This window comes from Callorhinus ursinus, unplaced genomic scaffold, assembly GCF_003265705.2.
Source record: "Callorhinus ursinus isolate GAN/ISIS: 27379988/994484 unplaced genomic scaffold, GSC_fseal_2.0 scaffold45, whole genome shotgun sequence".
Lineage (NCBI taxonomy): Eukaryota > Metazoa > Chordata > Mammalia > Carnivora > Otariidae > Callorhinus > Callorhinus ursinus.
Window position 1 is genome coordinate 10,353,285 of NW_027397107.1, and position 26,459 is coordinate 10,379,743.

General features: G+C 40.8%; 1 protein-coding gene across 7 annotated transcripts in view; it reads left to right on the forward strand.

Moving 5' to 3' along the window:
• The window catches only part of SV2B (synaptic vesicle glycoprotein 2B), a 197,222-nt gene that overhangs the window by 166,488 nt on the left and 4,275 nt on the right, over window positions 1–26,459 (forward strand). For all 7 annotated transcript variants that reach the window (XM_073882282.1, XM_073882278.1, XM_025893228.2 and 4 more), the window contains exons 10-12: window positions 17,494–17,627; window positions 19,999–20,199; window positions 24,414–24,573. In XM_073882282.1, coding sequence (XP_073738383.1) covers window positions 17,494–17,627; window positions 19,999–20,199; window positions 24,414–24,573 — 495 coding nt within the window. The remainder of the gene's footprint in view (window positions 1–17,493; window positions 17,628–19,998; window positions 20,200–24,413; window positions 24,574–26,459) is intronic.

Below are 26,459 nucleotides of genomic sequence, written 5' to 3' on the forward strand. Positions count from 1 at the left end.
TTTTTCTTTGATTTTGGAAGCTTCTCTAGAAGCAAATCTAGAGGCTAATATGACACTATCTTATGTTATTCTTTCACCTAATATTACCTCCAAGGATTGGTCAGCATGGCCCGTTGCCATCAAGAGTGTTGTCCCTTAGGGGTAAAATCAGTGGTGTATTGAAAGAGTCCTGCCCACATCTTTGTGGGGCTGCCTCCTCATTCCCTTTTACTTCTCTTCCTATTCCTGGGACCAATGAGATGAGCAGTCGCCCACTGGACTTTAAGGATGCTTCTTTGAGGCTGCCCTCTGGAGGCCCCCCGATGGGTCAGGACAGCACATTAAAGTTGACGCCAGGCCACATTATTCACTAAGGAGGACATTTACTCCTGTTTCCCTTCTTGAATTGTACTTAGCAAGCTCATCAAGTTAGCTGCATGGTGACATCAGAAATACCACGGCCCAGATAGTTCAGTGTCAATGGTATAAATTACCCCATAATTACCACCTCTCTACAAGAATTAACACCCAGAATTCTCCCCTGCAGTGCATGGTCTCGCATGGCCCCTGTACCCACTTACGTGTTTGGGTGAAGTGGACTGGCCTGTGGCTGTCAGTCACATTAGGAGAGAAGCCTATGTCTGGGTGAAGTCCAAGGGGTGGGGGGAGATATCTCTTGCAGGCTAGTTCATATCACTCTCACTGGCCACACCTGAGCAAACACTCACTGTTATTTAGGATGAGAAAGTGTGCGAGGAAAGGGGGACTATTATTTCTAGAAATAAGAGACCACTGGGGAGGAAGGTTAGGACCAAACATGAGTGGACAAGGAATTCAGACTTTCCGATGATTTTTTTAACACAAAACCCAGTCACAAACATCTACACATTCATGTGCCCACGCATGCACACAGCCTCTGTGTAGACACTTCAGTCATCAAAATCTGCTGAGATTGGCCACTCCAGGGATGGCAGCTCGAGCTAGTGGGGGTGGGCGGTAGTCACCCCGGGATTTCTCACTCTCAGGGGTCTTTGGTATAAGTTGGGAGATCTTGTGCTGACATTGCCCATGAAGAAATGTTGCCCAAAGAACACTTTGGAAATGTCGAAAACGAAGGGACATTATGGATGGCCAGATGTCACCCATGACATGACACCATTCTCTGCAGAGACAAATTCAATAAAAGAGACCTCATTTATGACGTTTCCAATGTTCATTGATACTCTCATGTGATATTAGTAATAAATAATGATAGCATGACATTGATCATGAGGCTCATAATCATAACCACGGCAGCCAACATCATCAAGCATTTCTAGGTGTCAGCAGCTGCCTAAGCACCCTCATAGACTGTTATTTAATCCTCACAAAAATAAAGGAAGCCTCCAGGAAGCAAGACATATGCTTTTCATTGTACAGGTGGGGAAATAGAAGCTCAGAGAGGCTGAGTAGCTTGCCCAAATCACATAGCTAATATAAATAGAAATGTCTCTCCCAATCTTGGTATTCGGACTCCAATCCCATACCCTAAACAACTAGATGTTGTCTCACCGGGAAACTCTCCATTCCCACAGAGGTCTTGTGTTATATGGTGTCTTCTGCATTTAAAAGTTCATCGTGGGATGCCTGGGTGGCTCAGTCGGTTAAGCATTTGTCTTCAGCTCAGGCTATGATCCCAGGGTCCTGAGATCGAGCCCCGTGTCAGGCTCCTTGCTTGGTGGGGAGTCTGTTTCTCCCTCTCCCTCTACCCCTCCCCCCTGCTCATGCTCTCTCTCTCTCTCAGATAAATAAATAAAATCTTTAAAAAAATTTTTTTTAAAGTTCATTGCAATGCCAGCACCCTCATGGTTTGCAACAGGCTGGTTTTGTAGTTCTTAGACTTAGCTACATAAAAAACGAGAACGTCTGATCCACTCTGTTCTTTTAATCTTTCTCAGCCTCTGGAAGCTTTCATCAGGCTTTTGGGTGGAAGTGAGGGGGAAACAAGGGTTCTTTAAAGCAGTGGTCTCCTGTGGACCCAGGACCTCCCCTGGCACCATACAGTTATTGCCAAGGGTCTGGGAACGCACAGTCATGCTAAGAATTATCTGAGAGTAGATGTGAATATTCTGCATGCACAGATATGTGGCCATGTTTCTATGGTTCAAGAGAATGTGGTTGTTTTGTGTAATTATTCAAATATAAATTCCTTCAGAAGTTGCAGTGAGTTAATTTTAACTTGTCATTTATATGGTTGTTTTGTTTTGCTTTATTTTGGAGGAAGCAGGGAGAGGGGCAGAGAGAGAATCCTAAGCGGACTCCATGTCCAGCGCGGAGCCTGACTGGGGGCTTGATCTCACAATTCTGAGGTCATAAGCTGAGCCAAAATCAAGAGTCAGATGCTTAACTGACTGAGCCAGCCAGGCCCCCCTCATTTATGTTTTTTAACCAATGGATCCTAAAAGCACAACCATTATCACGTGAAACCCATCATTTTTACCCCCAGCAAACTGAATAAAAGGGGTGTTTGTCTCCTTGGAAGATTAGGAACCTTGAAACTTAGCTAAGAAATGAAGGAACCTGGTTTCTTTTCTTGAGTTATGCTGCCACCTGCTGATCATGGGCTAGAAAGCGCCTCATCTTTGAAAACCCTAACCCTCCTTGGAGAGTTTTTAGCTGGGGTGCCGCATTTCTCCAAATGTACCCTGTATTCCTCCTTTGACTTTATCCACACTTTGCTAATTTAAAATTTAAATAGAAATTCTTTACTTTATTGACTGTCGCACACTGGGGAAAATGACTTTGGTGCAAGTAGGGCTTCAGACTTCACCCTCAGACTTTGTCAATAAAGGAGAACCTCTTGAAGCCTGAACTTCATCCTGCTGTAAGACAATCCCTTTGGCCCCAAGAAGAAATGAAAGTACACAGATTAGTTTGGGCCTGTTCCCCAAGCACTATCTGCAGCCCTCCTGGTGCATCTAATGGGACCAGGTGGCTCTGAATTCTTATCCTGCTTTTGCTCTAGAACTCGCAAGTTTTTGGAAAATGCAAGAAAGGCAAGAGAAAAGGTTCATATTCTAAACCCTGAGCCAAAATGTCAGGCCAGGCTTCTCAAACTGTTAACTGAAAGCAGTATAGTTTTATTTATTTTTTTCCTGAGAGCATGTAGAAACTAATTACCCTCTCTGCTTGGGGAGACATTTCTGCTTGGCAGGGCTAATTTCTGTGACGGTTAGGATGGGGAAGAGTATGATACAAGAAAATCAGCCAGGGGAAAAATAGGAGAAAAGCTCTCATGAGTTTTCATGGAAGGTCAGGGAGTTGAACTCTGAAATGAGGGTGGCTTAGCAGAAAAGAGAAGAAGGTTGGTTTCATGCATCACACTGAGGCATTCCCCACACTGTTCAAAGCTCCTTTGAGTGAGGCAGAAATAAGAATTTTTTTAGCTGCAGTGGGTCTGTTTCAGGGCAGTGAAGTCCCGTGAAGCTGCCATGGGTGGGAAATGTGTAAATTCACCTTCTGGCTTCCAGGTCTGGGGAAGTAGCTTGAGGGATGGCGTTTCAAGCCTTGATGAGTCAGAGACTAGCTGACCCATCTCTGACCTGCATAAGCCTCCAATTCCACATCTGAAAGTCATAATATCAATAGATAACATACTTCATGCTTCAGAGTTGATCAAATCTCTCAATTTTTATATTGGTCCTGCAAAGATCTTTGTGGAGACTCTTCCAGGATATTTTATAATCTCACTGGCTACTGAAAATTGGCTTGCTTCCTCCCCATCGAATATTTACACAGGTTATTGCAAATAAATAGAAATCCTATTGATTTGGAGATGTTTATTTGATATCTAAGCTCTTTCATTAGTCCTAACAGTTCCCCTTTGTTATTGTTGTATGATCCCATCATCTGCAAATAGCCATTGTTTTGTCTCCTTTCTTCTCTTTTTTATCCCATTGTGAAGTATATCAAATATGAAGAGAATAGAGGATAATGCAAACAACCCAGTTCAGAGCAGCTGGCTTTATAAAATCATCAACTATTCTATATTTACTTCAGATTTTAAAATAGATTAAGCATTACTCACTCTGTGAGCCTCGTTGTGATTCCTCTCCCTCCCAAAGCATAATGATCACCATTGTTAATAAACCTGGTGTTTCACTGGACCAAATGGACTTCACAGATATATTCAGAACATTCCATCCCAAAGCAATGGAATACACATTCTTCTCTAGTGCCCATGGAACATTCTCCAGAATTGATCACATCCTAGGTCACAAATCAGGTCTCAACTGGTACCAAAAGATTGGGATCATTCCCTGCATATTTTCAGACCATAATGCTCTGAAACTAGAACTCAATCACAAGAGGAAAGTTGGAAATAACTCAGATACATGGAGGCTAAAGAGCATCCTACTAAAGAATGAATGGGTCAACCAGGAAATTAAAGAAGAATTAAAAAAATTCATGGAAACCAATGAAAATGAAAACACAACTGTTCAAAATCTTTGGGATACAGCAAAGGCAGTCCTGAGAGGAAAGTACATAGCAATACAAGCCTTTCTCAAGAAACAAGAAAGGTCTCAAATACACAACCTAACCCTACACCTAAAGGATCTGGGGAAAGAACAGCAAATAAAGCCTAAACCCAGCAGGAGAAGAGAAATAATAAAGATCAGAGCAGAAATCAATGAACTAGAAACCAAAAGAACAGTAGAACAGATCAACAAAACTAGGAGCTGGTTCTTTGAAAGAATTAACAAGATTGATAAACCTCTGGCCAGACTTATCAAAAAAAAAAAAAAAGAGAAATGACCCAAATCAACGAAATCATGAATGAAAGAGGAGAGATCACAACCAATACCAAAGAAATACAAACAATTATAAGAACATATTATGAGCAACTCTATGCCACCAAATTAGATAACCTGGAAGAAATGGGTGCATTCCTAGAGATATATCAACTACCAAAACTGAAGCAGGAAGAAATAGAAAATCTGAACGGCCCTATAACCACTAAGGAAATTGAAGCAGTCATCAAAAATCTCCCAACAAACAAAAGCCCAGGGCCAGATGGCTTCCCAGGGGAATTCTACCAAACATTTCAAGAAGAATTAATACCTATTCTTCTGAAACTGTTCCAAAAAATAGAAATGGAAGGAAAACTTCCAAACTCGTTTTAGGAGGCCACCATTACCTTGATCCCAAAACCAGACAAAGACCCCATCAAAAAGGAGAATTACAGACCAATATCCTTGATGAACATGGATGCAAACATTCTCACCAAAATACTAGCCAATAGGATCCAACAGTACATTAAAAGGATTATTCACCACGACCAAGTGGGATTTATCCCTGGGCTGCAAGGTTGGTTCAACATCTGCAAATCAATCAATGTGATACAATACATTGATAAAAGAAAGAACAAGAACCATATGATCCTCTCAATAGATGCAGAAAAAGCATTTGACAAAGTACAGCATCCTTTCTTGATCAAGACTCTTCAGAATATAGGGATAGAGGGTACATGCCAATATCATAAAAGCCATCTATGAAAAACCCACAGTGAATATCATTCTCAATGGGGAAAAACTGAGAGATTTCCCCCTAAGGTCAGGAACATGGCAGGGATGTCCACTATCACCACTGCTATTCAACATAGTATTAGAAGTCCTAGCCACAGCAATCAGACAACAAAAAGAAATCAAAGGCATCCAAATCAGCAAAGAAGAAGTCAAACTCTCCCTCTTTGCAGATGATATGATACTGTATGTGGAAAACCCAAAAGACTCCACCCCAAAACTGCTAGAACTCATACAGGAATTCAGTCAAGTGGCAGGATATAAAATCAGTGCACAGAAATCAGTGGCATTCCTATACACCAACAAGACAGATGAAAGAGAAACTAAGGAGTCAATCCCATTTACAATTGCACCCAAAACCATAAGATACCTAGGAATAAATCTAACCAAAGAGGCAAAGAATCTGTACTCAGAAAACTATAAAATACTCATGAAAGAAATTGAGGAAGACACAAAGAAATGGAAAAACATTCCATGCTCATGGATTGGAAGAACAAATATTGTGAAGATGTCAATGCTACCTAGAGCAATCTACATATTCAATGCAATCCCCATCAAAATACCATCCACTTTTTTCAAAGAAATGGAACAAATAATCCTAAAATTTGTATGGAACCAGAAAAGACCCCAAATAGCCAGAGGAATTTTGAAAGAGAAAAGCAAAGCTGGCAGCATCACAATCACTTCCAGCTCTATTACAAAGCTGACATCATCAAGACAGTATGGTACTGACACAAAAACAGACACATAGATCAGTGGAACAGAACAGAGAGGCCAGAAATGGACCCTCAACTCTATGGTCATCTAATCTTCGACAAAGCAGGAAAGAATGTCCAATGGAAAAGACAGTCTCTTCAACAAATGGTGTTGGGAAAATTGGACAGCCACATGCAGAAGAATGAAACTGGACCATTTCCTTACATCACACACAAAAATAGAGTCAAAATGGTTGAAAGAATCTAAGCTTGAGACAGGAGTCCATCAAAAATCCTAAAGGAGAACACAGGCAGCAACCTCTTCGACCTCAGCCACAGCAACTTCTTCCTAGAAACATCGCCAAAGGCAAGGGAAGCAAGGGCAAAAATGAACTATTGGGACCTCATCAAGATAAAAAGCTTTTGCACAGGAAAAGAAACAGTCCACAAAACCAAAAGACAACCGACAGAATGGGAGAAGATATTTGCAAATGACATATCAGATAAAGGGCTAGTATCCAAAAATCTATAAAGAACTTCTCAAAGTCAACACCCAAAGAACAAATGATCCAATCAAGAAATGGGCAGAAGATATGAACAGACATTTTTCCAAAGAAGACATCCAAATGTCCAACAGACACATGGAAAAGTCCTCATCATCACTCGGCATCAGGGAAATCCAAATCAAAACCTCAATGAGATACCACCTCACACCAGTCAGAATGCCTAAAATTAACAAGTCAGGAAGTGACAGATGTTGGCGGGAATGCAGAGAAAGGGGAACCCTCCTACACTGTTGGTGGGAATGCAAGCTGGCGCAGCCACTCTGGAAAACAGGATGGAGTTTCTTCAAAAAGTTGAAAATAGAGCTACCCTACGACCCAGTAAATACCCTACTGGGTATTTACCCCAAAGATACAAATGTAGTGATCCGAAGGGATACGTGCACCCCGATGTTTATAGCAGCAATGTCCACAATAGCCAAACTATGGAAAGAGCCAAGATGTCCATCGACAGATGAATGGATAAAGAAGAAGTCATATATATATACAATGGAATATTGTGCAGTCATCAAAAAGAATGAAATCTTGCCATTTGCAACGACGTGGATGGAACTGGAGGGTGTTATGCTGAGCGAAATAAGTCAATCAGAGAAAGACATGTATCATATGACCTCACTGATATGAGGAATTCTTAATCTCAGGAAACAAACTGAGGGTTGCTGGAGCGGTGGGGGTGGGAGGGATGGGGTGGCTGGGTGATAGACATTGGGGAGGGTATGTGCTATGGTGAGTGCTGTGAATTGTACAAGACTGTTGAATCACAGATCTGTACCTCTGAAATGAGTAATACATTATATGTTAAAAAAAAAAAGAAGATAGCAGGAGAGGAAGAATGAAGGGGGGAGTCAGAGGGGGAGATGAACAAAAAAAAATAAAAATAAACCTAGCATTTTATACTGAAGGGTGTTTTTATAGTTTTCCCGTGTTTCTATATCTGTAAACGTTGTACAGTATTCTTTTGTATGGTTTAAAACTTAGATAAATATCATACTATGTTGTATATGTAAATGTATAATTATACTATAAATTTTGCAATTTTTTTGGTGTAAAATTGGGTTTTTTAAAAAAATTTATTTATTTATTTGATAGAGAGAGAGAGAGAGAGAGAGAGAGAGAGAGAACATGAGCAGGGGGGAGCTTCAGAGGGAGAGGAAGAAGCAGCCTCCCCACCAGGCAGGGAGCCTGATGAGGGCCTCCATCCCAGGACCCTGAGATCATGACCTGAGCTGAAGGCAGATCCTTAACTGACTGAGCCACCCAGGCGCCCACACTCAGTTTTCCTTTTACCCACTGTTCTTTCTCTGTCGCAGCATCACACCCAGGCCACCACATCACATTTTAGTAGTCATGCCTCCTCAGGTTCCTCTTGGCTCTGATAGTCTGTGGCTTGCTTTTTTACTTTGCTTCAGGAGCCTTTTCTTGGGGAGATACTCTATATTCTAATGCTGGGTTTGTCACCTTTCCCTTTAAGGTGTGTGCCTTTTGACTCTTATTTAAGAAGTCTTCCATGTTTGAAGTCAGAAAAGTCATTTTCAGTTTATTTCTCTTTTTTTAAAGCTTCTTTTCACATTCAAGACCTTAATTTACTTGAATGGGGTCTCTGTCTATGAGAGAGGAATACTTTGATATTCCCCCCATGTGAATAGCCAATTGTTTCTGCATTTGTAAAATTGCCCATCTTTTCCCTCTTGGTATATAGTCATACTTCTAGGGTAAGTCAGAGTTCCTCATATGTATCACCGTGTTTCTGGGCTCTCTGGTTCTATGGTTTTATTTGTCTCTCCCTTTACCATACTGACTTCATTGCCATTAACTTTATTGTTTTGTTGTGTTTCCAGCAGGATTAGTGTCTTCCACCTCGTTCTTAACATTTTTCTTGGCTGGTTTTGCCCCTGTGCTTTTTCAGATGAATTTTAGGATCAAGTTCTAAAATCCCATTAAAAACAGCTGGTTGGGATTTTGATTGGAATGACATAGAATGTCTAGATTCATTGGGGGACATCTTTAGAGTATAGGGTCTCCCAGTCATTGCATATTGTATTTCTCTCTGTTGACTTAGTCATTCTTTGATGTCCTTCCATAATGGTTTATAAAATCCTCTATAAAGCTTCCATATGGGGGCATCTGGGTACCTCAGTTGGTTAAGTGTCCGACTCTTGATTTCAGCTCAGGTTTCCTTCTCAGGCTCGTGGGTTCAAGTCCTGCACTGGGCTGCACACTGGGTGTGGAGTCTACTTAAAAAAAAATCGATGTTGTATGTATTTTGTGCAGCTTATTGCTGATGCTTTATTGGTCCTGGTGCTGTTGTGAGTGGGGCTTTTACCCTCTTTCTCCTCCTCCTCATTTTCTTCCTCCTCCTCCTTTTTACTTTATACATGATTTTTTGGGATCTAAAACATTGGCCCAACTCTTTATTCATTTTGATAGCTTCTTGGTAGATATGCTTGGCTCTTGTATGTGGCAAACACAATGACAAAAATTAATGACAGCCTTATCTCCTCCTTTCTTATCCCTATAATTGTGTTCTCACTGTGTTGCGTTGATTAGAACCTCCAGTTCGGTGATGGATAGGAAGAGTGCCAACAGGTATCTTGACCTCTGTGGGTGCTTTTGGTGTCTCCCTCTTAAATATAACATCTTCTGTGTGTTTTTGAATCATAGTCTTTAGAAAGTTAAGGAAATTCTCTTCTCTTTTGAGTATACTGAGATTTTTTTTTATCATGATAGTATATTGAGTCTGTCAAATGTTTTTCTGCATCTATTATGATAACTATGTGTTTTTCTCCTTGGACCTACTAATGTGACATATTGAAATAATAGTTTTTCTGGTTTTCAACCATATGTGATTCCTGAGATATATCTTACTAATTCATTGTTATTTTTTTTCAAGGCAATACATTGACAAATTTGATTTGCTAGTGTACTATGTAGGAGTAAGTGAAATTGGTGTATATTTTCCTTATACTGTTCTCATTCAACTTTGGTATCAAGTTTATAGTCCCCCCCTTTGTTGCTAAAACAAACTGCAGGGGTTGTTGATTCCTTGAAGGTTTGGTAAAGCTAGTCACTATAACTATATCAGCTTGCCATTAACTGAGGCAGCAGATTTTGATTACCAATTTATTTTTTAATGGCATTAATATATTCGAGTATGCTCATTTTTCTTTTGGAAAATTATTTCTTTTAAGCTTTAAATATATTGTCACAAAGTTCTTCATAACATTGTTTTATGAAGTTTTTATTAGATTTGCAGTAATAAATCCTCCCTTTTTATTGCTAATACTGCTCATTTGTGGTTTTGGTCTTATTTTAAAATCAGTCTTACTGGAGTTTTGCGTATTTTATATTTAAGTAATCATATTCCTTTCTTTAATGTTTCTTTCTTAGGATTTACTTTTTTATATCTCTTTAGTTTCCTTACTGTGTTTCTTGATTTTTTTAAAAAAAAGTGAATGAATTTAATTAAGTACATTTCCCTCCAATTTTGCTTTAGCTCCTTCAAACAACTTTGCTTACCAATATATATTTTATATTTTCTGGTGATATTTACTCTTCATCTCACAAATTATTTAGAAGTGTATGTTAAGTGTCAAAATGCTATTTTTAAAAAAGATTTACTTATTTGAGAGAGAGCTCAAGTGGGAGGATCAGAGGGAGAGGGATTGAAAATCTCAAGCAGGCTCCATGCTCAGCTGAGTGCAGAGCCCAATGTGGGGGTCAATTTCATGATCCTGAGATCACAACATGAGCCTAAACCAAGAATCAGATGCTTAACTGACTGCACCTCCCAGGTGTCCTGCAAAATGCTGTTAATTATTGATCATTTATATATATTTCTGTTATGGACAGATAATGCAGTCTGTATGATATAGGACTTCCATTTTTAAAGCTCTGTTGTTAGGTGCATACACACTTATATTTGTTGTGTCTTATTGGTGAATTGATGCCTTTATCATTATGCAAGTCACCCCTTATTCCCTGATAATATTCCTTGTTTACTAAGTTTACTTTATCTTATGTTATCAGATAAATACTGAATCGCCAGTATTCTTTTGATTGGTGTTTACTATTTCTGTTTTTTTTCTTTAATTTATTATGTTTTTAGAGTTAAGTAGGTTTCTTGTAGAGAGCATATATAATTGGGATCCAATTTATCTATCATCTTGCTAGCTATTTTCTGTATCTTCTGCTCTATTCTTTAAAAAATTTTTTTTCTGCTCTATTTTAGATTATTTTCATTATTCCATTTTACCTTCACTATTGGCTTATTATTTACTCATCTTTTAAAAAAATGTAGTGTTTGCCTTGAGCTTACAATGTACATCTTTAGTAAATCAGTCTATCTTCAAATAATATATTAACTTCACGTGTAATGTGTGAGTTTTACAGTAGAACACTCTCATTTTCTCTCATGTTTTATGCTATTGTCATGTATTTTACTTTTACATATGCTATAAGAACACAATATATTGCTACTATTTTTGCTTCAGACACTCAATTCTCTTTTAGAGTGATTTAAAAAAGAAAAAATGTCTTTTAGATATACCTTTAATTTAACCATCTTCATTTCTCTATGAAGATCCAAGTTTCAAATGTAAGTTGATATTATATTCCTTATGCTTGAGGAACTTTACTATTTCTTATAGTATAATTATGGTGGGAATAAATTTTCTCAATGCTTGTCTTAGAAGTATTTCTTCTTCATTTTTTTGTAGGATATGTTTGCTGGCTATAGAATTCTGGGTTGACAGTTTTTTCTTTCAGAAATGTGAAGATTTCACCGAAGTGTCTTTGGCTTTCATAATTTCTTATGAGAAGTCTGCTAAATTCTTAAAATTTGGTTTTCTCAATGTAATGTGACTTTTCCCTCTTGTTCCCTTCCAAATTTTCCATTTATATTTGGTATTCAGTTGTTTGAATATAATGTACTTAGATGTACCTTCTTCCTCTTCCTTCTTCTCTTCTTATTCTGTATTTACTCTGCTTGAGGTTCTATGAGTTGTGGTTTGATCTGCTTCATTAATTTAGAAAATTTTGGGCCATTATCTCTTCAAATATGTATTTTTTAAAAAAGATTTATTTATTCATTTAAGAGAGAGAGAGAGAGAGAGTGCACACATGAGCAGGGGAAAAGGAAGAGGGAGAGGGAGAGAGCGAATCTCAAGCAGACTCCCAACTGAGCACAGAGCCTGATGCAGGGCTTGACCTCATGACGCTGAGATCAAAAATCAAAGATCAAAATCAAGGGTTGGCCGCTTAACCAACAGAGCTACCCAGGCACCCCTTCAAATATGTCTTATGCCAAGTTTTCTTTCTCTTTTCTTAAATTCCAGTCACACTTAAGTTTGTTTGATAGCTTCCCAAAGTCTTTGGAGCCTCTTTTCTGGAGTTTCCCCTTTATGTTGTAGTTTCGGTAACTTCTCTTGATTTATATACAAGGTAAGTAATTCCTTTCTTAAATATGATGAGTCTACTGATGAGTCCATCAAAGATATTCTTAATCTGTTTTACTGCTTTAAGAAATTTCTAGTATTTCTATTTGACTGTTTCTAATAGTTTGCAACTGTGTGCTGGAATTCTTCATCATGCATGCATATTATCCACTTTTGCCGTTAAGGCTTTAATATGCTAATGATAGTTATATTAAATTACATAATAGTTCCAACAATGATGTTATATCTACTTCTGGTTTCTTAATATTACTTTGTTTGACATAATATTGTTTTACTCTTGCTTCTTTGTGTGTCTTGTAATTTTTGGTTGAAAGTCAGATATGTAGGACAGTAGAGATCTTTGTAGGAATGGGTACATCTCTTTTGCTAAGCACTTATAGGGTGTGGGAGTGTTGAGTCAATCTAGTCAGTAATTTGAACTTGTTTTGGGTTTTTTTGGGGGTAGATACTATTACTTTAGAAATTTGTTAGGACTTCCTTTTTATTGGAGTATAACTTATAATTTATATACAGTAAAATTCACCCTTTTTATAGTATAGTTCTGTGAGTTTGCCAAGTGCATATAGTCATGTAACCACCACGAATCCAGATACCATTACTCCCCAGATTTCCTCATGCCACTTTGTAGTCAATCCTTACTCCATCTCCAGTCCCTGGCAACCAATGCTCTTCTCTCTGTCACATAAATGGAATCCTATAATATGAAGCCTTTTAATCCTATTTTTTTTTCACTTAGCATTATGCACTTAGATCTATTCATGTTTTTGCACATTTAACAGTTTATTTTATGGCAGAGTACTATTCCATGGTATGAATGTACTAATACATTTTTATCGATTTACCAGTTAAAGAAATTTTGTGTTCTTTTCAGATTTTAGCATGTTTAAAGTAATGTTTATTTAGGATGTTTGCAACCATATTTATATATGAATTTGTTCTTTTCCTCTTGCAAATTAATAATTGCTTTTATCTTTATTATTTCTCTTTTCCCCCTGTATTCCATTTTTATAATTCTGCTTAAGATTTTATTCCCAAAGGCTGTACCTGTGCTAGGATCTTTGTAAAAGGGACAGGATATGATCTTGCGACTTCAGCACTTGGGTAGCCTTGAGTGTAAAAGAAAAGGAAGAAAGGAAGTTGGGTTTACCGGCAGATTCACTGAGGCTCAAGAACATAGGTTTTTAGAGAGTCTATTTGATTGACATTGGCCCCAGTATTTCCATGAATACTTCTTATTTTCCACGAAATATTTTCATCATTTGGAGAAGAAAGATGGCCATATCCTAGGTCCATTCTTTTATTTCTTTTCAGGCAACACACAGTTAAGACACTCCTCATTTATAGAACCATATAGAGCTGGAAAAAACCACCTCCTCAATACCCCTACTTTAAAGATTTTTATATGCCTGCCTGGAGAGGAGAAAAAACTTGCCTGAGATCTCTTGGTGATTAAACTCTGAAAGTTGGACTCCACTCGTCAGTTTTCGGAGAGTGGTATCAGAGGTGGGGGACAGGCCTGATGATGACACTAGAGAATTTAACAAGTTACGTGGGGCATTTAGGCAAGACTTCCACCTTCTTCTTTTCTTTAAAGAAACTAGGTCCACGCATATGTTTTCTGAAGCAAATGATCCTCTTTATGCTCTGCTTAAAGGTTAGGTTGGGATCTGACAGGAGATAATATGTGAGAGACTAGAATTCCAGTTCTTTTCCAAACCATTTTATTTCATTTTACTGTAGCTGGAAGGTATATGATAGTAGGTTACATGTATGGAATCTTTGGAGAACTGTACCCTTTGTTTATTTTCTCCCCAAAAGGTGATTTAATTTATCTGGGAGAGAACTCTCTACTTTTCAAAAAAAGGCAGTTAAAGGGTGTATGTAATATGCCTCCATGTCTTTGCACATGCTGTTCCCTCTGCCTGGACTGCACTTACTCCATGTCCACTTGGATAGCTTTTACTTGTCCTTCAGGATACATCATCTCGTGTTTTTCCCAATCGGATCATAAGTGTCCCCTTTGAAGTGATCCTAGAATATACCCCTATCTTGATAATTATCACACTAAATTTTAATGATCAATTTTCTTGTTTATTAGAATACTAATTAGACAGAGCTTCTTGAGGTTGCCGTCAGGTAAAATACAGTGACAAAACAGATAAAATTTTTGGCATAGTTTAGACCGTTTGGTGGACTAGCCATTGGGCCTGAGGGTAACTGAGATAAAGTGTTTGTATTAATAATCCTGCCATAGATTCTGGATTGCCAATGGCTTGTGTTTTCTTACAGGACAAGTTCCATAAGATACTTATGCTAACTTTTCTTTCAGCCTTTGAACTCTCATGAATGAAGAATCTCGGGTCAGTTCAGTATATAAATTAGAGATAGGGGATGATTTATATAAAGACTCATAAAATATGCCTTGGTCCTTTCTCCTTTTTTCTCCTTCTTTATAACTTTGGCTTTTTATAACTCACTTGGAGATACATTTTAAGGTCTGCTTACGTCAGGCCCATTATGATTTATGGCTCTGCTCCCTCACCCACCCCTGGCAGAACATTAAAATATATCTGAGGGTCACATCAGCAGCCTATTACTATATTAAAGAGAACGATATATTAAGAAAGGCAAAGACCTGAGACAGTCTCTAGGAATAGCTTTCCTGAGTAAACATATCCAGCATACAAATTACATTAATTTTGAAATCAAAGGCATCTTCCTGTAACACAAGGCTTACCAATTTCCATGGAAATCTGGAGTTCAGTGAAAGCCTCTGGAGGCCCCTGTTTAAAAGTCTGTAGCAAATTTGACCCTGTGAAAAATTCTATAAAATAATTTGGCTTTCCTAGACCAATGGCTGTCACATTTTAAAAATAATCTGGCGTCTGCCTGGGTGATTCTGGTTCAAGAGGTCTAGGAATATAGGAAACTGCATCTTTCATAACAACCTTTGGTTTTATTCTGATGCAAGTGTTCTGGGGACTTTTCTTTGAGAAACACTTACTTAGGCCTTCTTACTCGGGGCAGGGGTAGGGGAAGGTCTTTTTGCAGAAGCTCATGACAGGTGACTCTAGAGTAGGGTTGTTAGCAGAATACAATATAGCATGAAGGGAAAGGAGAACTGGGCATCATCTGTGGTCATGGACTGAATTATGTGGTGGCCCTGAAAGAAACAATGACCCTCAGCAGCCTGTGCCACTTCTATCACGGTGACTTCCATGTATTATTGTCTGTTTGCTTGTTTTTTTTCCCCCAATTAGACTTGAGAGCAGGGACCCTGTCTTTCCTCTCTGTATGCATAGCACCTAATACCATGTACCTAAATTTTGCTGAAGACTGAGTATATAAATAAATGAATAGACAAATGAATGAGTTGTAATTCTTCATAAATGAAAACAGATCCAGCCCTTCAACAGACAAATGGTTAAAGAAGATGTGGTCCATATATACAATGGAATATTACTCAGCCATCAGAAAGGATGAATACCCAACTTTCTCATCAATATGGATGGGACTGGAGGAGATTATGCTAAGTGAAATAAGTCTAGCAGAGAAAGCCAACTATCATATGGTTTCACTTATTTGTGGAACATAAAGAATAGCATGGAGGACATTAGGAGAAGGAAGGGAAAAATGAAGCGGGGGAAAATTGGAGGGGGAGAAGAACCATGAAAGACTATGGACTCTGAGAAACAAACTGAGGGTTTTAGAGGGGAGGGGTTTGGGGACATGAGTTATCCCGGTGATGGGTATTAAGGAGGGCGCATACTGCATGGAGCACTGGGTGTTATATGAAAACAGTGAATCGTGGATCACTACATCAGAAACTAATGATGTAATGTATGGTGACTAACAATATAAAAAAAAAAAACACAAAAAACAAAAAACAACCAGATCCAAGGCTTCTAGCCTAAAAGTTTGACCAAGCTTGGTAAAGGTCCAGCAGAGGATGATGTTAATATATGTCAGTATATGGTTTTGAATGTAATATTGTTTTTTCCTATTAAGTTCATGTAGGAGTTGGAGTACAGCAGTGGTTCCCAAATGTGGCTGCACCTCCTAGTCACCTAGGTGCTTCCACCTTTGTTTCATTTTTCAGTGAAGAAATAATATGTATGCTTGATATAAGGGAAAAATTCAGCTCATCCCAATGCACCTCCCCAGGGCCACACATCTACCAGTTTCTTGTGTAACTCTTGGGGCATATTCTATGCATTTGGAGGCATATAATTTCTTACATGAATGGTCACAGCTTGCATTTGATTTTTTTTTCAGTTAACAGTATACCTTGAAGATTGATTGATCCATATTAAGGCATATGGATCTACCTAAAAACTGTAACAGCCACATGGTATTCCACTGCGTGGTATCTGTCTGTCTGTCTACCTACCCACCCATCATCTGTCTAGTAATCAATCCTTACCATATGAAATGTTGCATCGAGCATCAGTGAATGTATCTCTTTTGAATGCATGAGCAAGTATAAATAGGGTCAATTCTTAGAGGTAGTATTCTAGGTCAATGCAATTGTGCACTTAAAATTTTGCAGAACTGCTTCTCAAAGAGGCTGCACCAATTATATTCTACCAACTGTGTGAATGAAAGTGCCTATTGCTCTAGATATTTGTTGGGGAAATTTTTCTAAAATGAAGATTCTCAGTCCCTCACAAATCTATTGCTTCCAAACCTACTAAGACCAGCTGAGGGACCTTCCATTTTTTTAAAGATTTTATTTACTTGAGAGAGAGAGGGCAGGAGCAGGTGGTGCGGGCAGGAGGCAGAGGGGCAGAAGGAGAGGGAGCCTGATGTGGGACTCGATCCCAGGACCCCAAGATCATGACCTGAGCCAAAGACAGACACTTAACGGACTGAGCCACCCAGGCGCCCTGGATCTGCATGTTTTTAAAGCTCCTCATAAAGTGCCATGTGATCAGTACTTTCATTTCACGCTAGTCCATATCTCAGTGAGTCTGATGCAGAAGGTCCGTGACTGCATTTTGGAATTATCCGGCTGCTGCATAGTAGCCCCGTATCTCAGGCCAGATACCAGCTTCCGCACTCCCGCTGTCCTCCCTCCTTTATAAACACCAGCTAAAGAATAGGGAACTAACCTTGGAAAATAACGTTTCAGCACCCTTTGGTTTGAAATTCTCCTTTTTCTGCCTTTCTGTGCTTTCCATTTTGGTCTCAAGTCTTCTTTCTTCCTGGTTGAATCACTCGGGGACTAATGTCTTTCCCACAGGTTCACAAAGATGTACTTTAAACATGTACTTTTTGAGGACACATTCTTTGACGAGTGCTATTTTGAAGACGTTACATCTACTGATACCTATTTCAAAAATTGCACCATTGAATCGACCATCTTCTACAACACAGGTGAGAACATGGGTGGTGTAGGTGCATGGTATCAAGGGTGGGACTGGTCTTATTTAAGAAGCAAAGTGCTCAGTCATAAGCTTTAGGAGTAGGAAGGTATACACAGACATGGTTACTGAGAGTCAGGTTGGAGAAATGGGTTCTAGCCCCAGGTATGGCATGGATTAGTTGCACCATCTTTACCAATGCATTTAATTTGTCTGCATGTTTTATTACATGTGAAGTGGAAACGAAATTTCTGGGTGAGTGGTCTGGTCTCAAGGAGACTGATGCTTGTATGCTGCAGGTCTTCAGTGGGAACACACTATGGCACATATGAAAAGCCTGAAAAGTATTTCAGGAAGGCCGCATTTTATGCGTGGAGTGCATTCTTGAAGACCTCACGTAATCTGAATCTTGCAAACTTCAAGGCTCATGTTCTCACAATAATAAAGGAAAAGGGAAAGTTGTATCTTTTCAAGCCTGTGCATAAAGTGAGATGAGAAGCATATTTTAAAATCACACTATTTTGGACTTCCATGATTAAAAAACATTCACGAAATCCCACCACTCTATCCCTCCTCATTACTTTTACTCTCATCATACGTTAATAACATACCAGGGGGAATTGAGATGTAAGGAAACTACCTGAGCTTTACCAGGGGCTTCACCTACATTGTCTCCAGTGAGAAATGTACATTTACTTCCATTTTATAGCTCAGGAAACCCAGGCTTAAGCACTCGTCCAAGGCCACAGCTAGCAAGCTTAGGGAGCTTGGATTCATTCCTGAGTTGTTTGGTTCTAAAGTCTGTGATCTTTCCACTGAACTCCGCACATTGTGTCAATATTAGTGCTTTCTCCTGGGCCTCAGCACCGTGGTTGATGCAAGGATATCTTCTTCTTCCATGAGGTCAGCCCCAAAATGTTCAATATGTGGCCTCCAAATATCCCTCCGTCTCTAAGTGATCCATTATGAGATGTACCTTCATAATTGTTTTTTAGCCTGAACTTAAAAAGGCTTATACATTTCCTGTTTGTCATTAAAACCTGATGCATCTTTTAATTTTTTCTTTCAAGTTTTAAGTTACCTCTTTGTTTGCATACTGTCACGTGGGGATTTCTGCAAACACCTGTACTCATGAAATGTCAGTGCTGGGAAGTTATGGAGAGAATTAGGTGTACTTTTCTAATTTTGTAGGAGGAGTTTCAGAGCCAGCTGCAGAGCAGGTTCCCGAAATCCAGATTTTCGGAGAGCTTGCTTAGGCACTCTTTCTGCTCAAATAGTTGGTGTTAGAAGGTGTTGGAAGACTTGGGAACAAGGTCCAAAGTAAATGGTTTATATTTTTTTAAGACTTGATTTTTTTGGAGATGTTTTAGGTTTACAATGAAATTAGAAAGAAGGTACAGAGATTTCCATAGAACTCCTGCCCCCTGCCCCTATCTCCCCTATTACCAATATCCCCCCACTAGAGTGGTGTATTTGTTACCATTGATGAACCTACACTGACACCTCAGAATCATCCCAAGTCCAGAGTTTACAGGAGGGTTCACTCTTGGTGTTGGATATTCTCTTTGGGCTTGGACAAGTGTGTAATGGCATATATTCACGATTATCATGCCATATAGAGTATTTTCACTGCCCTAAAAATCCTCTGTGCTTTCCACATTCGTCTCCCCAGCTCCCCACCCTGGAAACTACTGAGCAAATGGTTTTTAATTTTATTTTTAATTTAATTTAATTTTTATTTTTTAAAGATTTTATTTATTTATTTTAGAGAGAGATAAAGAGGGAGCACAAGCAGGGGGAGGGAGAGAGAATCCCAAGCAGACAATCCCTGAGCACAGAGATTGATGTAGGGCTCGATCCCAGGATTCCAAGATCATGACCTGAGCTGAAATCAAGAGTTGGACACTCAACCGACTGAACAACCCAGGCGCCCTGCAAATGGTTTTTATTTTGAAGAGTGTTTAGGTTTCTGCACAGGTTTTGGAGTGGTCACCTCAATCCAGACCCAATTCTCTTGTCTTCTGCTTCCTATAAGCTGGGTAGCCTCGGAGGAGTGGCCCGGCCTTGGTGTGGACCCTGGTGCCATCTCATTGATAGAAACAGGACCATTTCCTACTTGAGAGATGATGTATTCAGACATGCCTCTCCAGGAGTGATTGTTTCATTTCCCTTTGCTTATGGGAAGTTGAAGCAGTTATTACATTGTTAGTTTTTTCTCTTCATCCATACCTGGCCACACATCACCTTGACTTTGAGATTATCTGATTGCGGGAGGCTTGGAGCATCCTGCCCAGGGAAGGTGTAGGACTCCATCCCTGCCTCCGCCCCATCTCTCCCCAGCCCCTGCTCACTCTAATGACCCCAGGATGTCCTTCTCTCCCCAGACCTCTATGAGCATAAATTCATCAACTGCCGGTTTATCAACACTTCCTTTCTGGAGCAGAAGGAGGGCTGCCACATGGACTTTGAGCAGGATAATGACTTCCTGATTTACCTCGTCAGCTTCCTCGGCAGTCTGTCTGTGCTGCCTGGGAACATCATTTCTGCCCTGCTCATGGATAGAGTTGGAAGGCTCAAGATGATTGGTGAGTAGCTAGGGATGCCGCATCTCCTCCAGTAGGTAAGGATCGTGGCTTTCAAAGTGTATTAAAGAAGAGGATTTTTTAATTTTTCTTAAAGAAATCCTGCACTGGAAACCAAACAGGCAAAACGGGATCTGCTGGTGTGGAGCCTGGGAGGCACACATGTTTTCAAAACCCCAGGACTCCACAGGCATAGTTTGAGACCGATGGTCCAGGTCAGGGACTCATCTTCATTTCCCGACTGAGCGATTCTGTGATAGTCACTTATGCTATTAGCACTTCAGTAAGGATATTAAACATGCCCATTCTACCTGCTTTGTAAGATTTTTGTCGGAAAAAAATACAAAATGCTCTTCAATGAACATTGGTTCATCTGATGGGTTTAAAATGGATTGCATTTCTTATTACGATTTCATAGTGATCACACTTAGGCTTTGGAGGTGGACAGACTCATGTCTGAGTCCTATCACCTCAAAGCTGTTTGACTTTGGACATGTTCCTTTACTTCTCCAGGCTTCAGTTTCCATATCTGTACCTATAACTAGCTGGTAGGGTTTTGTGAGGCTTGAGCATAATGTAGCCAGAGCATCTTACAGTGCTTGGTGCCCTGTAGGTTCTTGAAATGGTAGAAGTTTTCACGTATGCCTTGCTTCACTGCACCAGGATCCACAGGAGTTTGCTGCAGGAACACATGCTGTGCATGGAAAATAAGAAACAAAACATATATACCCAGGGCCAGGGAAAACATATCAGAATGTATATATTGTAAGGCCGGGGTGGGGATGAGAACAACACATTGATACATATGACATGAAGGGTCTGTTCTAGGGATGTAGTTGATCAGGAAAATTAATACCAACTCCCTACCAGCGAAGCTCAAAGGGAAACAAAATAAATCACATAGTCATTTTGTCAGAGAAGAGCACTTTGGTCAGAGCTTGGCAAGGGAAACTTTTGCCGGTGTGGGGCTCATTGAATATTATTACTGTAAAAGTAGCGTGAATGCTGTTTGTGGTGAGGATGGAGTCATGTATAGGCATGGCAGATGGTTAGACCTGAAGCCCCTGAGGGAAGGGCAGCGTTGACTTACTCCTTAACGCCCGAGCTTTTCGGCAGAAGGTAGCTTACACCCTGTGCAAGACCAGCAACTGGGAGTCAGGTGGCCATCTCCACCAACATTTGCTTTATGAGTCTACACACCTTCCTTTCCTTCTCTGAGCTTCTGTTTCACAATTGTGAAAGTAATACCTCCATTTGCTCCAATGAGATAAGGTGTGTGAGAGTAGACAGGTGACATTATTGCCATTCTGCCCCTGGCCTTTCCAGCCCCAGGTTGAACAGCGAATGCTGTGGTTGAACCCTGGGGGTAGCCCAAGACATCCTTGGTAAGGCAGGGTCTAGGAGGGGTGGGGTGGTGTGCAGGGGCGTGGCCCGCTGCCTGGAGCAACCACAACCCCCCCCCCCCCCCCGCCAAGGAGGCAGAGGGAAGGCTGGGCGTGGGAAGGAGGCAGGGCAGCCGGAGAGCGGACATCTGCTTTGTGGCCACTGCAGTCCTTCTTGGCATCAACCAGATATTCCAGATCAGAACTGATTCCTGTCATGTTCCCCAAACTGGACAGCTGGAATGAATATCTCTCATACTTTGTATCCTACTCTTTTATTAATGTCTGTATTTTGGTTCTGAGCTGCACTGTTAAGAGCTCAGGCAGTTCTTTCTTCGATCTTTAGTAGAAGGTCTGGCGCGAGACGGGTCACCTGTGATATTCTCAGTGATGCTCAGCACATACTAGATAATCAATAAATATCTCGGTGGGATGTGGGTGACCTGTTTTGAAATAGTCTTTCCATGAACGGAAAGAGCTATTTCCTCAGAAAAATTCCCTCTTGAATCTGCCAGGGCATAGAATTTGTCCTGCTTACTCTGCCACGCTCCCTCCTGGGTAGAAGTAGTGTCTTGTTAACAACAGAGTAGAAGTTTCCCTGATGAGGCTGTTAGTCCTCATTTATTCATTCAATAAGTGATAATTTATACGGCACTTATTCTCTGCCAGGCTGTGTGGCAACAATGGGAAGGCAACAGTAATTGAGACAGACAGCATCCTCATGCTCACAGAGCAAATGATCTATTGGGAGAGACAGACATAAACTAGAAATTGCATTGAACAAACACTTATAAAGCACGTATTTATAGGTCAGGCTTCATGCCAAGCATTTCGTAAATGTTAACATATTTAACACTCAATAACCTGGTGAGGTAGGTACTATTTTTTTTTTTGCCAACATTTTACAGATAGGGGAAGTGAGGCAGCACAGAGAGGTTAGGAGACTTGCTCAAGGTCACACAGGGAGGGGAAGCTGGGACTTGAACTCAGGCCTTTCCATCACAAGGGAAATGAGAATTAACCGAATGGAAGTTCAGTGGGCCACAGGGATCTATAGTAGGATTATCTGACATAGTTGAGAGGTCAGTTCCCTGAATATCACTTGATTTATTTGATGGTAATATTTTGTATCCAATTAAACATTTGTCAACATTTATTGTAAGCTAGGCGCCATGGTTGGCCACTTTGAGGGAGGCATGCGTTTAGGTGGTATGGTTCCCAAGGCACTTATGGTCTCGTAGCTGTTTATCTCCTTCCTAGCTGTTTGGAAAGACATTACCAGGTGACCTGCTCACAGCCCTGCCCCTTCCCAGAATCAGCAGAATCCAGGCGACAGTTACCATGTCCCAGCTCATCAGCAGGGTTTGGTATCAGTATTGGCAGCTCGAGCTCTGAGGGCGATATTCTAGGCAGCGGCCCCCCAACTGGGGAGGCCCTTGTGGGTCAGGCCAGGCCACCAACATGGCTCCTTGGCAACAGGTCCCCCAGGGTCCTGATGCCTGGAGGGGGAGCCCTTGGCCTGTTTCCCAGCTGGTTGTTTTGAAGCTGCTTTCTTTCTTTCTGCTATCTGTTCCCACTGCGTTTCCAGCCATACTCCTGGTCCAGCCTTGCATCCACTCCACACTCCACACTCCCCAAGCTCTTCTGGGCTGGATGGAATGGATTTGGGTAGCATTTGACACAGCTTCTTTCAGTGGGACCTCTTATCATGAGCTGTATCAGCCAGAGTGTTGGTGGGGAAAAAAATCCACCCCAGAGAGTTCTAGTGAAGAGACTTTAGGGATGGGATGTGGCTTTGGGGGGGTAAACCTACTATAGATCCCTGTGGCCCACTGTACTTCCATTCGGTTAATTCTCATTTCCCTTGTGATAGAGAGGCCTGAGTTCAAGTCCCACCTTTCCCTCCCTGTGTGACCTTGAGCAAGTCTCTTAACCTCTCTGTGCTGCCTCACTTTCCCTATTTATAAAATGTTGGCCAAAAAAAAAAATAGTACCTACCTCACCAGCTATTTGGGGACAGGGTTATGGGAACAAATAAGGCAGATGAGGCTCTCAGATGCTAGCAAAATTGGCAGCAGGTACTGCCTCGACGATTGCAGGGAGAAGAGCACTCACCGAGCCCAGGGAGAGCAGGAAGCGTGGAGGTAGAGGCTCCTGGAAGGAACTATAGTCCTGGGGGGGATGCAGCCATGACCAAAAAAGGACTTTATAGATAGAACGGGAATAGGAAAGAAATACTCCAACCCCTATCTGCTCCCAGCTGATAAGGGAGCAGCAGGTATGCAGTCCCTGGGGGCTAGCTTCTCAGGAAACAGGCAGGGCTGAGAAGGGCAGATCAGATGTCTGGGGTGGATTTAGGATAAATGGAGACTAAAGAGCAAGGCCCTTCAGGTTTTCTTCTGCAGCCCATTTACAGTTCTGTTCTCAATAGCACGTAAGCTCCAAGAGGATTTTTTGATAACTGATGTATCTCAGGCACCCAGAACAATGTCGGGGATATAACAGATTCTCAAGAAATGTCCCCTTGGCCTCCTCCCCAATTCTGGGCTGGGCAGCACCACAGAGTGAGGATTTCCCAAAATCCTTCCGGGAGGCTAATTCTGGTGACATGACCCACGCAAAAGGCTCTAATCCCGTGACGGGAGTACCATGTGGGGGCTTCAAGCTATGATTTCTCTGTGTAGAGATGGACCTGTGACTTGAGGTGACCTGTTACTTCAGGCGCACCTGTGAGGATAGGAGAGGGGAAAGACCTATGGGTGACAGTCTTGTCTAAGATATGGGCTTCGTGTTTTTTTTTTTTTTTTTTTTTCTGCCCTTGATCTCCGCCTCTAGGTGGCTCCATGCTAATCTCGGCGGTCTGCTGCTTCTTCCTGTTTTTTGGCAACAGCGAGTCTGCGATGATTGGCTGGCAGTGCCTGTTCTGTGGGACCAGCATTGCCGCCTGGAATGCTCTGGATGTGATCACGGTGGAGCTGTATCCCACCAACCAGAGGTCAGTTCTTCCCTGGGCTTTTCTCTGGGATTTGTTCGGACTTCTTTGGCCAGAAGTCTACCCATTCCAACATCCTCCCCCACAGCCATCTTGGTCTTCTGGTGCTTGACGGACCAAGGAAGCATCTCTTCGGTTTTTGAGTTTCTCCTGTATGGGGGCTGGTATAGGCACAGAAGTGAGCAGGCTAAAGCCTGATGGGGTGGGGTGAGGGGTCAGATACAAAGGAAAAGTGCAAACCATGTTCAGGAGAAAGAAATGAGGGTGACACCATAGGTATCATGCGCTCCAAAGAGAGGTGGAAACAGGCCTCTAATGGGAGACAGGGGGGGGAAATGTGAAGAACTAGATAAACAAAGGGTGGAGGAGAGGCAAGGGCAGATAAAGGTGGGGGTGAGTCCTGATGGTCTAGGGCATTTGCAGAGAATGTGATAGGAATGCCCAGTGCTTACTTTTATTTTTGTGCAAGCCATGTGGGAAGAGGCCTGGTTGAAAGGCATGGGGTCAAAGCCATTATGTAGCAGTTGTCTCTCCTTATGGAGAGGGAGTTGTGAATTTTAAGGATGGCAGGTAAGTGGCCCTATGGTCAAAAAGGAGTGCGAAGTGATGTGGAAGGCAGGTAAATGAAATTCTGCAAAAAAATCTTAATGATATTCCCCAAATTGGTGACAGAGGTATTAGAATATGGCTAGCTATGGCAAAGCACAGCATACCATATTTGGAGCCCCTCTCCCCTGAACCAAAGAGCTTCTAAATTTTACAAAAAATAAGAGGAGGAAAAACCGTCATTATTTCAATGGTATATGGTTTTATATCTAGGAAACCCAAGACAATTAACTAAAGAGACTGCTCAAAACAGAAAAATAATTTGATAAGGTGGTCAATAACAAAACTAACTTAATAACATATGGAATTTAAAAATGCATCCAAAAATTTTAAAGTAAAATTGAATTCCATTTAATAATAGCAGAAATCATAAAATAGGAATATAAGAATATAAGAGATAATAAGAAAGATGAAACACTTATGTGAAGACAACCATAAAGCTTTACTGAGAGATAAAACAGAAGACTTACATATATGTCAAGATATACCTTATGAAATTCTAAGAAGATTTATTCTTTTTTTTAATTTTTTTATTGTTATGTTAATCACCATATATTACATAATTTGTTTTGGTGTACTGTTCCATGATTCATTGTTTGTTCATAACACCCAGTGCTCCACGCAGAATGTGCCCTCCTCAATACCCATCACCAGGCTAACCCATCCCCACACCCTCCTCCCCTCTAGAACCCTCAGTTTGTTTTTCAGAGTCCATCGTCTCTCCTGGTTCGTCTCCCCCTCTGGCTTACTCCCCTTCATTCTTCCTCTCCTGCTATCTTCTTCTTTTTCTTTTTTCTTAAAATATGTTGCGTTATTTGTTTCAGAAGTACAGATCTGTGATTCAACAGTCTTGCACAATTCACAGCGCTCACCGTAGCACATATCTTCCCCAATGTCCATCACCCAGCCACCCCATCCCTCCCACCCCCGACCACTCCAGTAACACTCAGTTTGTTTCCTGAGATTAAGAATTCCTCATATCAGTGAGGTCATATGATACATGTCTTTCTCTGATTGACTTATTTCACTCAGCATAACACCCTCCAGTTCCATCCATGTCGTTGCAAATGGCAAGATCTCATTCCTTTTGATGGCTGCATAATATTCCATTGTGTATATATACCACATTAAGAAGATTTATTCTTACACGAACTTCAAAGCTTCTTTTGTTTCCTTCTAACTTCAGAGTCCATTCATAATTCAATGAGATTTTTCCCCCCCTCCTCTGGAAACTTGGGACAACTTTGGAAATTTCATTTGGAAAAATACACATGTGAAAATAC